At 44.4% G+C, this 11,198-nt stretch overlaps 1 protein-coding gene across 1 annotated transcript; it reads left to right on the plus strand.

Annotated features, from left to right (window-relative positions):
- The first annotated feature begins 257 nt into the window (after positions 1-257).
- On the plus strand, positions 258-11,198 carry SLC2A8 (solute carrier family 2 member 8). Its single transcript, XM_019541078.1, has 10 exons — positions 258-340; positions 511-673; positions 1,369-1,575; positions 3,326-3,425; positions 3,595-3,806; positions 4,785-4,931; positions 6,339-6,447; positions 8,545-8,718; positions 10,179-10,324; positions 10,494-11,198. The coding sequence occupies exons 1-10, from the start codon at positions 273-275 to the stop codon at positions 10,635-10,637; spliced, it is 1,470 nt and encodes a 489-aa protein (XP_019396623.1). The 5' UTR covers positions 258-272; the 3' UTR covers positions 10,638-11,198.

Genomic DNA, 11,198 nt, shown 5'->3' on the forward strand with positions numbered 1-11,198 from the left:
CCCGCACGCCCATGGCGCCGCTGGTCCCGGCCGCCCTGCAGCCCCGCAGCTTCCGGCGCATAACGTCACGTCATCGCACAGCGCCCAGCCCCGCTCCGCCCAGCCCCCGTTAAAGGGGCCGCACTGTGACCCCCGGCGGGGGTGGTGCCAGGTCTTCCGAGTCGCGAGTCCTCCACGGCCTAGAGCGGGCGGAAGTGTGGGCGGGGCCGCCTTCAAGACTGACCCGGCCCGGCGCCTGGAGCTGCGAGCAGGTGCCGGGACGGGGAGGCGTCATGGCGGTGGTGGAGGATGAGACTCGGCCTTTGCTGGGCCCCCGCGAGCCGCTGTCCGACCCGCTGAGGTGCGGCCGCGCCGGGCTGGGGGCTCCGTACTGGGGCCTTTCCCGGGGTGCTTTCGAGCCAGGCGGGAAGTCGCGGCCTAGGGGCGGGTGGCGGTGGCGGTGGCTGGGGCGGTGGCGGTGGCGGAGGCGGTGGCGGCTTGGCCTGGCTGACCCGTGGCGGCGCTCCTCAGCAAGGTGCGGGACGCGGGGCTGTTCCTGGCCACGTTCGCGGCGGTGCTGGGACCGTTGAGCTTCGGCTTCGTGCTGGGCTACAGCTCGCCTGCCATCCCCGCGCTGCGGCGGAGCAGCGATCCGGCGCTGCGGCTGGACGGCGACCAGGCGTCGTGGTTTGGGGTAAGCGGGGCCCTGAGCGGGGTGGGGTGGCCGGCCGGACGGCACAGAGCAGGCCTGGGGGGCCCAGCTTGCTGCCTGGCTGCGGCTCGGGGCCCTTCCCTCTGTCCTCGCTCGCTGACCACCAAGACGACCTGGCGCTTGGCTGTTGACCGACTGCAGCCTGCCCCGCCCCTCCCCCATCTCCACACCTTCTTTCCTCTCTTACTTTGTAAATAACAACATTGTCTGAAATGTCCCCGTGCTTCGGGGGGTGCTGCCCTTTGGCTGCATCCGGTGAGGCAGTTGCGCTTGTCCCTGGCACCTACTCGGACTGCCCGTCAGGTTGGCTCCCAGCTCCCCTGCAGGAGTCGCAGGGAAGGCAGCTGCTTGGGCAGCAGTTGCTTCCTGGAGCTTTCTAGCAACTTGCTGTTTGTCCCATGTGCAGGGGTGACGTGCTGGGGGTGCGTGCAGGTGCCTGTGCACCCCCTGAGTGTGGCAGCGTACCCCTGCGGGCAGTTGCCGCTTGCCATCCTGCTGATGCTGCCGGTGGTGTCTGCGGGCAGTCCACCATAGCTCCTGGCTGCTGCTACCACTGCTGATGGTGCCTGCTGACCCCCGGTCAGCACTTGCCACCACCAGTGCAACTGTGTATATGTACACCCCCCCCACCCCACCCCCATTCATGCCCGTGTGTGACTTGGTTTTTTTTTTTTCAGTCTATAGTAACCTTAGGAGCTGCGGCTGGAGGAGTACTAGGAGGCTACGCTGTGGATAAGCTTGGGCGAAAACTGAGTCTGATGCTGTGCTCAGTTCCATACATCTTTGGGTTTATGATTATAATCTCTGCCTACAATGTCTGGATGCTTTACTGCGGACGAATACTGACTGGTTTAGCCAGTGGAGTTACTTCACTTGTTGTTCCAGTAAGTGAACAGAGTGTATTTTCTTCAGTGCACATACACCTGAATGCCCTTCTAGATTTTAAAGTGACTCCTAGAAATGTGTTCTCCTGCTGTCTAGGCTTGTGTTTTCCTAATCCAACTCTTGCATTGGAACACGTCAAGATTTCTTTTCTCATTGATCTAACCCTGAATTTCTTCCAACCCTGAACTTGCCTTTAGCTTAGCTTATGTCTAAAGAATTTCCTTGTTTTATTTAAAGAACCCTCCTAGCAATCACTGTCTGCTTCTAAGTATCTGAAGATGAACAGTATCTATCAAAGTTTGAGAGATTTTAAAAAAAAACGAAAACAAAACCATAAATAAATTTAAACTTTAAGTTCTCATTCACTACTAGGTGGTAGGTGCTTTGTCACTCTGGAACAGTGCAAGGTATAGTGCAGCTATATCCAAGTTTACTATTAGTGCCTGACTTCAAGTTCTTTTGTGCACATACTAGTTGCTGCTCCCCACCCTTTCATACCCCTGTGCTTGGGACCCTTCCCCTCCTTTCTTGTACTCCTTGGTGAGTGAATCTGGGGTAACGTAGTCTTTGTGACACAGTTTGGGGGATTAACTGTTGCGCTTATTACTGTTTTGCATCACTGCTAACACTTGTCAAATGAGTGTAAACTAAAGGTACATAAAAAGGCCCATAACTTATTATAGGCTTAAAAACATAAGGATACTTTAATTTCTGTGTGTAAAGTTGTTGGGCTGTTCTCAATTAAGGATAGCCTGTGGGCTTGGTCCCACTGAGATCAGAAGGCTGCAGGGGCCTTTGAAAGAGAAGTCTTCACGGAACTTGTTGAAAGAACGCTCCATCTCTTCATCAAAGAGACTTGCCTTGAAAACTTGTTAGGTAACTTTCCCATCATGGATATAGCAGAATCTGTTCTGTGACCAAAATGGCAAGTGTGAAAAGTCTAATGCCCAATGTTAAGTGTTAAGAATTTGTGAAAATGACTTCTATGAGGTAAAACCAAGTTGCAAAACTTCTGTCTGAAGTATAACAGCTGTAACTTCTGGGGGAAGGTCAGACATTCTTCATGCATGAAGGTGAGGAATTATGGCCTTGAAGACCGAATTCAATTCTGCTTTCCTGGCTCAGGTTAAAAGCAATTTCCATAACATTGGATCCCTATAAAGTGATCTTAAGTGTGTGTGTGGTGGGGGTTATGCAAGGCAAGACCTGCCTGTGTAATGTGCTGGGCAGGGGCCAATGAACATCTATTTTTTTTAGAGTTTGACAGGCCTTGGGAAGCATGGGTTTCTGTGAAGTAAAATGCTAGGGTCTTAAACCTAATCTGCAAAGATGTGTATGCATGTAAATCTTCATGCTCATCCAGAACCCTGTATAAAGTCAATGGGGTTTCAACCAGTGTCTGCTTACAAAACTGAAGATCTTAATTTTCATCTTGGGGATATGAAGAGTTAATGTCTTTATGCACGCTTTAGCCATTTTCTGAAGGAAAACATGCCACTTCATGTTCTACTTGTGGTGTTTAATAGCTTTTGGTATTTTGGGGGGAACTGTGATCCCTCAAAGTGACCTTATTAGCCTTGGTTGCTCTGGTCATTCCATTTTTTTTTTCAGCTGTCTTTTGGTGTTCCTAGTAGGCTAATAGCTGTGGGGGTTGTTTGTTTGTTGTCTTCCCCTCTGCAGCTGAATTAAATCCTTTGTTTAATACTGCATGGAAAGATGCAACTGAATCTCTTCTGCTTCCACACTTAGGTTTATATATCAGAAATATCACATTCAAGAGTTAGAGGAACACTTGGCTCATGTGTTCAACTGATGGTGGTAACTGGCATACTGGGAGCTTATGTTGCAGGTTAGTGAAACTTTCTTAGAAAGCAAAAAGAGCATAGGCATGTGAGCTGGGGGTGGGGTGGTGTGGAAGGGAGGAAGCGCATGCTTTGTTTTATTAGCAGTACTGGCTCGGCACAAGAGAATCATCTGATAGTTGTGCTTATAACCTTTTCCTTCCCCTTTCACCCCAGGAATGGCACTTGAATGGCGCTGGTTAGCTGTGCTGTGTTCTTTCCCACCCTGCTTAATGGTCATATTCATGTCCTTCATGCCCGAAACGCCTCGGTACCTGCTGAATCAAAACAAACGCCCAGAAGCCATAGCTGCTTTAAAATTCCTACGGGGACCACGTGTGGACCATGAATGGGAATGCAGGCAGATTGAAACTAGTGCAGAGGAGCAGGTGATAAGAGTGGGTGGGTGGTTGGTTGGTTCTGGCTTTCATTTAAAAGACTGGCTGAATAAAGAAGAAACTTGAATGTAAACAGATGATTAGACCTTCTGTGTTCAGACACACATTTATCAAGACTGGACTTATTTGACCTTTTACTTAAAAACTTACATCTGACCTTCCCCACCTGCCCCAAGTAAATCACTGTTTTGGAGACTGTTTCTGTACTTCTTGTGGCCTGAACCCATATTTCCAGGAGCTAAAACTCTCGCTGCAGTCTCTGGAAGTGCTAGATCAGGTCCCAGTTATATCTTCAATAATATGTAGTTTATCTTTTCAGTCTCTTACTTACATATTGACAGGATTTGGATATCCACACAGTGCAGAAAGAGCTAAGACGAAATGAAAAGGCTGGAAGTGTTGGGCAAAAATCTGCTCTTCTACACCCCTGTAAAAAAGAATAATTTGGGCTTTGGTGTAGAGTTTGAGTAGGCTGCTGAATAGGTGTGTAGAGTTTGCTGTATAGCAAATATCAGGATCTCCATCACAGAAAATTGTTATAAAAGGTACATATGGGTTGTGTTGTGAAGGACAGATGGAGTATGGAGGAGCCAGAGGCACCAAATTAGGCACACACACACAAAAAAAAAAAAAAAAAAAAGGGGGGGGGGAGCAATCTGAAGACTTCTGTAGCCTCAGTGCTGTTCCTCTGGTGTTCTGATACTGTGGTTCAATTACAGCACCTAAGAAGTATGACAGAAAGGTATAAGAAATCCACAGCATTTGATTACAGCATCTGAAGCTATTTCAAAGATGGCAAACATTCATACTACCAAGGAGTTTAACAGATTTCTTAAATGGGAGACTTGCAGTGTTTGCAGTCTTGCCTCTAAAGCTAGGTGGTAGCTTTTCTTCTTTCACTTGCAGAAACTGACCAGTTTCTCACTGAATCATTGCCTGCCTGCCTGCCTTTTTTTTTTTTTTTTTTAGCATGGACTAAGTCTAGCAGAAGTTAAGAGTCCGTCAGTCTACAAGCCATTCTTTATTGGTGTGGCACTGATGTTTTTCCAGCAAGCAACAGGGATTAATGCAGTTATGTTTTATGCAGAAACTATCTTTGAAGAAGCTAGTTTTAAGGTAAGCATGGTGCATTTTTTTTTTTTTTTTTTTTTTTCTTCCCAAAGGTAATTGCCAAGTATAACTTCAGGTACAGCTTTGATCATGATACTCTTGGGTCAGGCAGACGTGGTCTTTGGGTAAAGGTGGGTTTTATTATTTTCTTTTATTCTTTTAATCCATTAAATAGTTGGAAAAATTGTTCTTTCCAAACTTTTGGGTGCACATGCCCTTCAGGCCCAGGGAGTCTGCTGGCTTGTGCCCAAAAGCTTGCAAAGGACAACTTTTTTCCAACTACTTGGTTAATCTAAAAATCAAAATCACACTTGCCCAAAGAACCTTGTCTGCCTACATTCTCAAACCAATACAGCTACGACCAATACCCCGGAACTCTTGGTTCAGAGCACCTAACTAGGCCAAATTCATTTGCAGCTAGATCACTAGTGTTGGGTCTCTGCTCCAATAGGTTTCTTGTCTTGCATGCAAGTATTACTTTGGTTTATCTTAATATTTTAAGTTGGTTTGTTTGTTGGTGGTTGTTGTTGTTGTTGTTTTGTTTTTTTCTTTTTAAGTGAAGAAGTATATTAAACTTAGCTTGTACTCTACTTCCAGGAAACAGATGCAATCAGAAGCCATATTGTGAGACTCGTAGGTCTACATAGTAACCTTGACAGGGGATTCAGTTTTCTTTGCATAATAGAAGTTGGGCTGGGAGAATAATTACCATCTTTTGATTTTTGTTTTTTATGTCTTCCTTCATACCTCATTCCATGTATTCCTGTTCTGTTGTCTAGTTCCCATGCAAAAGAATGCCCTGCATTTTAGACTGTTTGTTTGTTTGTTTGGCTCAGTTTCTCTTATTTCCTGATTCTCCTTCAGATATGTCTTGGGTTTTTTTGGTTGCTTTTTTTGTTCATGAATGCAAGCAGGGAGATTTTGAGGCTACATGCCTAGTCTGAGCAGAGAGTGGAAACTGGAAGGAATTATCTCTCTAACTTTTTTTTTTTTTGTCAGGTGTTTGACTTCAGTAAAGTTGATATAACTCACATTATATATCCGTTGTTCCCTAGGTAGCTGCACATCATAGCCATTTAGATTCCTAGCTACTGGGTGGTAACTTATGTCCTGCTTGAAGGCACTGGCCCCTGTCACCTTGAGCTACAGATGGGTCTTGTAAAGCTAAGCAGTTTTAGTTGTATTCCATAAAAGCAATGACAAGCAAAACAAAATAGTTCAATATACTATTCTATGCCTAGTACCCCATATTCAATAATGTTTAAAATCACTGAGATTCTTTTACACAGCATCTTGTATACAAGTTAAAAGAGTGGTAAAACAATGTCAACAATACAAAAGTGCATAAGGAAAATTCATAATCACTTGCTGAAAACCAAGAAATTGCTTCTAAAAACATTTTCCCTCTTTCAGGATAGCAGGATGGCTTCAGTTGTTGTGGGTTCAATACAAGTGTGCTTTACAGCTGTGGCTGCACTTATCATAGATAAAACAGGACGGAAAGTACTACTTTGCGTATCAGGTAAAAATATAAGCTGGGGTATGTGTTTTGGTCACCTAGAAATGGCTGGCTTGAATCCTTGTGGAAGGCCAGGGAACCTCCTTGTATGCATGTTTGGAGCAGGGCATGCAACAGTGTTATAACATTGTAACATTCCTCCAAAGATACAAAGGGTCCAATCCAGGGTGGGCAAAATGCAGCTTTGGGGCTGGATGCAGCCCACCAGGTCATCCCATCCAGCCTGTGGGGCCCCTAAAAACATCAGAAAATTAATATTATCTTCCTCTGGCTTGCCAAACTCAGTAAGTGGCCCTCTGCCCAAAATAATTGCCCGCCCCGATCCAATCCAGTCAGTGTGTTCTAGACTCCTCTTCTCACGCATGCTTTTTATCTTAATTTTGGGCTCTTAGTTCTGCTACTTTTAACTTCCTCTGTGGAAGTGCTGATGCCATGATACCAACTCCTGGGAGAATTTAAAGATCCAAACAGGGTACCGAGGGCTGTTTTTATACAAGCCTTTTAAGTAAAAAGCTAGGACAGGGGCAGGCAACCCCTGGCACAAGTGTCAGAGTGGCACATGAAGTCATTTTGTTTGACATGCGTGCTGGGGGGAGGGGAGTTGTGAAGGCCCTGATCCTTGTTGTAACAAGGATCCCTAGCCCCTTCCCTGCCATCTGCACTTACTACTGGTAACAAGCTGGACCAGGGCTCTGTGGACCCCAATGCAGTTGCTTGTAGCCTCCTGTTATGAGCAGTCTGGGCTCTGACAGGCAACAGGGGCCCCAGGAGGCTGCAAGTCGCTGCATCGGGGTCTGCAGAGCTTAGCTTATTGCTGGTGGTGGGTGCAGATGCTTGTGCACGTTGGGGCAGACAGTGTGGAAGGGCTCAGGGTTGTGTTGCCCCAAAGATCAGACCCCTCTTGGCTCCCACACCATCCACCGCTGGCGCACCAACACTCGCAAGTCAAGGTTGCGGGTATTTTTGGTGTATTGCCTAAAAATTGCTGACCCCTGGGCTAGAAGATGGAAGAAAATCACTGCAGCTGGCAAATCCATCTGTATATGCCAATCAGATTTTTTTACAAGTATAAAACCTCTTTCAAAAGAAATAGTTCCCTGTATTCTTTAACTTCTTTATCTAAGAATAACAGCAGTAAGAAAGCTATCTTGGTTTGCCTTGGATTTCTAAAATCTGTAGTTGTGTAACTAGGTGGCTTGTTTAAAACTAATGTGAAACACCAACAGACTTTGTTTTTTGTTTGTTTTTTTTGTTTGTTTGTTTTTTTAAAAGAATTTGACCATGGTGCATACACGGAGCACAAAAAATATTCTCAAAAGGATGAAAACTGTCTCCTTAGCACCACTGGAATTTCGGCGTACGCATTGACAGAAGAACCTCTTCAATCTGCATAGTAATTTTAAAAAAAAAAAAAACCCCCCCCCCCACACAAAACAATTGCTTAATACTTGAACTTTCCCAAACTGCTGGTTGTAATTTACTTTTATGTTACCAGCTCTTAGTGTCTTTAGTTGTCTCTTGCATTTTAAGGTTAATTTTTCCATAAGTACTTGTCTGGAGTTGGATGTTCCAAGGAACTAATGAAGAAGTGGGGCTATACCACTCATTCAGCCACCTGAGACTGGCACAGAGCCTCAGCCTATGCAATGCTTGCTGTACAATGAAACGTTTTGCAAAGTGCAATAAACAAGCGCAAGCATGCTTAACAATGGTCAGATGTGGTGTAGAAATGTGAGAAGAAGAGTACTGGTCTCAAGGTTCTGTCAAGGGAGGCTTCTTCAGAGTAACAGTTCTGCTATCTTAATGCGTTTCTGGTTCTTGTGTTTTTTGTCTGCATAATATGAAAGTTTAAAAAAATTTTTTTTTATTAAGTATGGCTCATATACTCCAACATGCATTGTATATGCATCTGAATTCTGTGGCTGCATGCAGAATCATAATGAGTTTCTAATGATGCTCTTACGTGACCACTATGGGTATAACACTCAAAATGAGCACTGAAATCTTGTTTAATATCAAACTTAACTAGCTCTGGGCTGTGTCTGATTTCAAATCTTTAAGTGGCAATAAATCAGTATGTGCTCTCCTTTATTCTTGCAGGGATTATCATGGCTATCAGCACTGCAGCATTTGGATTTTACTTTAAAACGATCCTTCCAAATCAAAAGAACTCATCACATCCTGACTTACTGACCACTCCAAATTGCATATCCTCAGTAGCAGGACATGACCTAACCTGGCTGGCGGTAGTGAGCCTGGGGCTCTTCATCACTGGTAAGTTGACTGGCATTTGTACAGAAGACTTGCACAGAAACCCTGTCATCGGTATTGTAGCACTGCACACTGAAGTCTTGTGTGGTCCAGAGTTGCGCTAGGGGTCTGCAACCTCTTATCAATTAAGTCCAAAAGTTGTGGAAGCTCAGAACTGCTTTGATTTACACTCTAAGGCCTTGTTCCTTTGGTCTGTGTGTCCCTCCTTTAAATCAAATTATTATTCTTGTTGTTGCAAATGAAATTTGATATTTTAGCTGATTTATTTAAAGGCTTGGGCCCTTGTTTAAAGACGCTCAGTAACATACTGTGACAGATTAGTAACAGGGCTCAGATTTCTTGAGAAGCAACTGCGTGCACAAAAATGCTGGAATTCTAAAGTGTGTGTATGTTTTGATTTGGAATTCTAGTGGTTTTGCTCATGTAGCTGCTTCTCAGGAATTCTGAGTCCTGTTGCTAATTGGAATGAATGGATATATGAATTTTTGTTCCCAGGCTCACTTTCTTTTGTTTTTGGTGTGGTTTTTTGTTTGTTTGTTTTTGTTTTGAAGGGGTCTTGTAAGTTCCCCTTGAGCACAAGTCCAAGTGAGTGGTTCTGTGTAAGAAGTGGTGGTGGTTGTTTTTAGTGGTTTTTTTCCTGCATATCTTTCACAGAACCTCTCACTTGGACTTGTGCTCAAGGGGAACTTACAAGACCTGTTCAAAAGGTGATCTTGGGAACAGAAATTCATATGCTGGCTGGACAGTAGCAACCAAGAACTGAATGTGGACACTTGTGTTATGGCTCCATTATAATCTACTTGATTCCTGTTTTTTAATGTCTCTTCACCCTACAGATGTTACTAACCTGCTTACCTTTTTGTAATGGTATTGTTCTTGCACTAATTAAGCTAGCTTTTTTTATGCAAATTTTTAGTCTGTTAGCTACTTCTGGAAATGTCTCTCTCTCTTTTTTTTTTTTTTTTTTTTTTTTTTTTTTTCCTTCCCCAGCCTCCATCTGGCGCCTAGCTTTCTGTGCCTGCTTTCCCACTACTCCTGGACCCCAGCCCTGGCCCTGCCTGCCTGCCCTGCTTCTGGATGTTGCTCCCTACCCCAGCTGTGCATGGAGTAGAACCACTTACAGAGTTTTGATAAGCTGAGGGTGTGCAACAGCTCACCAGAACTCCTTAGGTATACTGCAGGCCCAAATAATTGCCCACCCCTGGTTTAGAGGTATCAAGAAAAGCAGTTATCCATGCTCAGTATGGAGGTTCTGTTGTGTTGGGGTTTTTTTCTAATGTGAATTAGTGTGGCATGTATAATTGCCTTTTTAAAACAGTCTCTCTAGAGAAGTGTCCCTGAATCAAAGCTACCTAGAGGAGGGGAAAAAAAGTAAATGCCTCGCTGAGAAGACTTTGACACCTTTTTCACAGTATTCATGTTTTAAAGTATAGTATAGTTTCATTTTCCTCCTTCCATTTCAGGTTTTGCCCTTGGTTGGGGTCCCATTCCATGGCTGGTGATGTCTGAAATATTCCCACTTAAAGCTAGAGGCTTTTCCAGTGGTGCCTGTGTTCTAACAAACTGGCTGATGGCATTCTTGGTAACAAAGGAATTTCATGATCTTATGGTAAGCATCCTATGACCCCAGCTTGGAACTTTCATAGGTAAAGCTGATGGATGCAGTTGGTGAAGCAGTAGGTTATGCTTTCCCTGGACATGCAGCATTACAGATGGTATAGCTTTAAACTTCTTCTTTCGTCTCCCCTTTTTTAAATGATGCTTCTATTTTCTTTCAGGATGTCCTGACTTCGTATGGCACGTTCTGGCTTTTCTCTGCCTTCTGCATCCTAAATATAATGTTTACTGTTCTTTGTGTTCCTGAAACTAAAGGAAGGACACTAGAACAAATAGAGGCTTATTTCCAAAGATCTTACACCTGAGGTTCTTGAATTCAGTGGGGAACTGAGATGTACTGTTTATTTCTTGGCAGACAAAATTGAGATGACTATTTTGGGTTGGCTGTGAATGCTTCTCTGTGGTTAAACTTGGTTCAGAACAACTTCTAATCAGTGTTCTAATGAACTGGAAGGGATGACACTACGTGCATACATATGGTTGTATAGCAGCATCTTTCAGGGTCACAGAAGCAACTATTACCAGTTCACTTGAACATGCATCGCTTTCCCAGGCCTTGAGCTGTGTCTGTTTGGTCATGCAATTCTGCTTCTCATTGCAGTGTTACCTAATGCAGACTAGCCACAAAATCTGAATCGGCAAATGTAATGCAGGAAGTCTGCTGTTTTTTTTTTTTTTCTCTTCTACATTCCATAACATGCATAGCTAACACAGCAAATTCCCTGTCCAAGGACACTCTGCTATCTGAGTTGTGTGTGATGCAAGTGAAACTGATCCTGAACTCTGAACAGCACCCATTCAGTACCATTGAATCTTTTTGCTTCCCTTTTTTCTTTTACTTCTATCCACTGTATATGGCTGCTGAA

The sequence above is a fragment of the Crocodylus porosus genome, unplaced genomic scaffold (genome assembly GCF_001723895.1).
Source record: "Crocodylus porosus isolate Cpor-Errol unplaced genomic scaffold, CroPor_comp1, whole genome shotgun sequence".
Taxonomy (NCBI): Eukaryota; Metazoa; Chordata; order Crocodylia; family Crocodylidae; genus Crocodylus; species Crocodylus porosus.

Bases quoted from the DNA above. Each gene is read 5' to 3' on its own strand.
- SLC2A8 (XM_019541078.1), top strand. From the start codon at position 273: ATGGCGGTGGTGGAGGATGAGACTCGGCCTTTGCTGGGCCCCCGCGAG. The intron at 674-1,368 runs GTAAGCGGGGCC...TTTTTTTTTCAG, and splicing joins ACCAGGCGTCGTGGTTTGGG to TCTATAGTAACCTTAGGAGC. The intron at 3,426-3,594 runs GTTAGTGAAACT...CTTTCACCCCAG, and splicing joins ACTGGGAGCTTATGTTGCAG to GAATGGCACTTGAATGGCGC.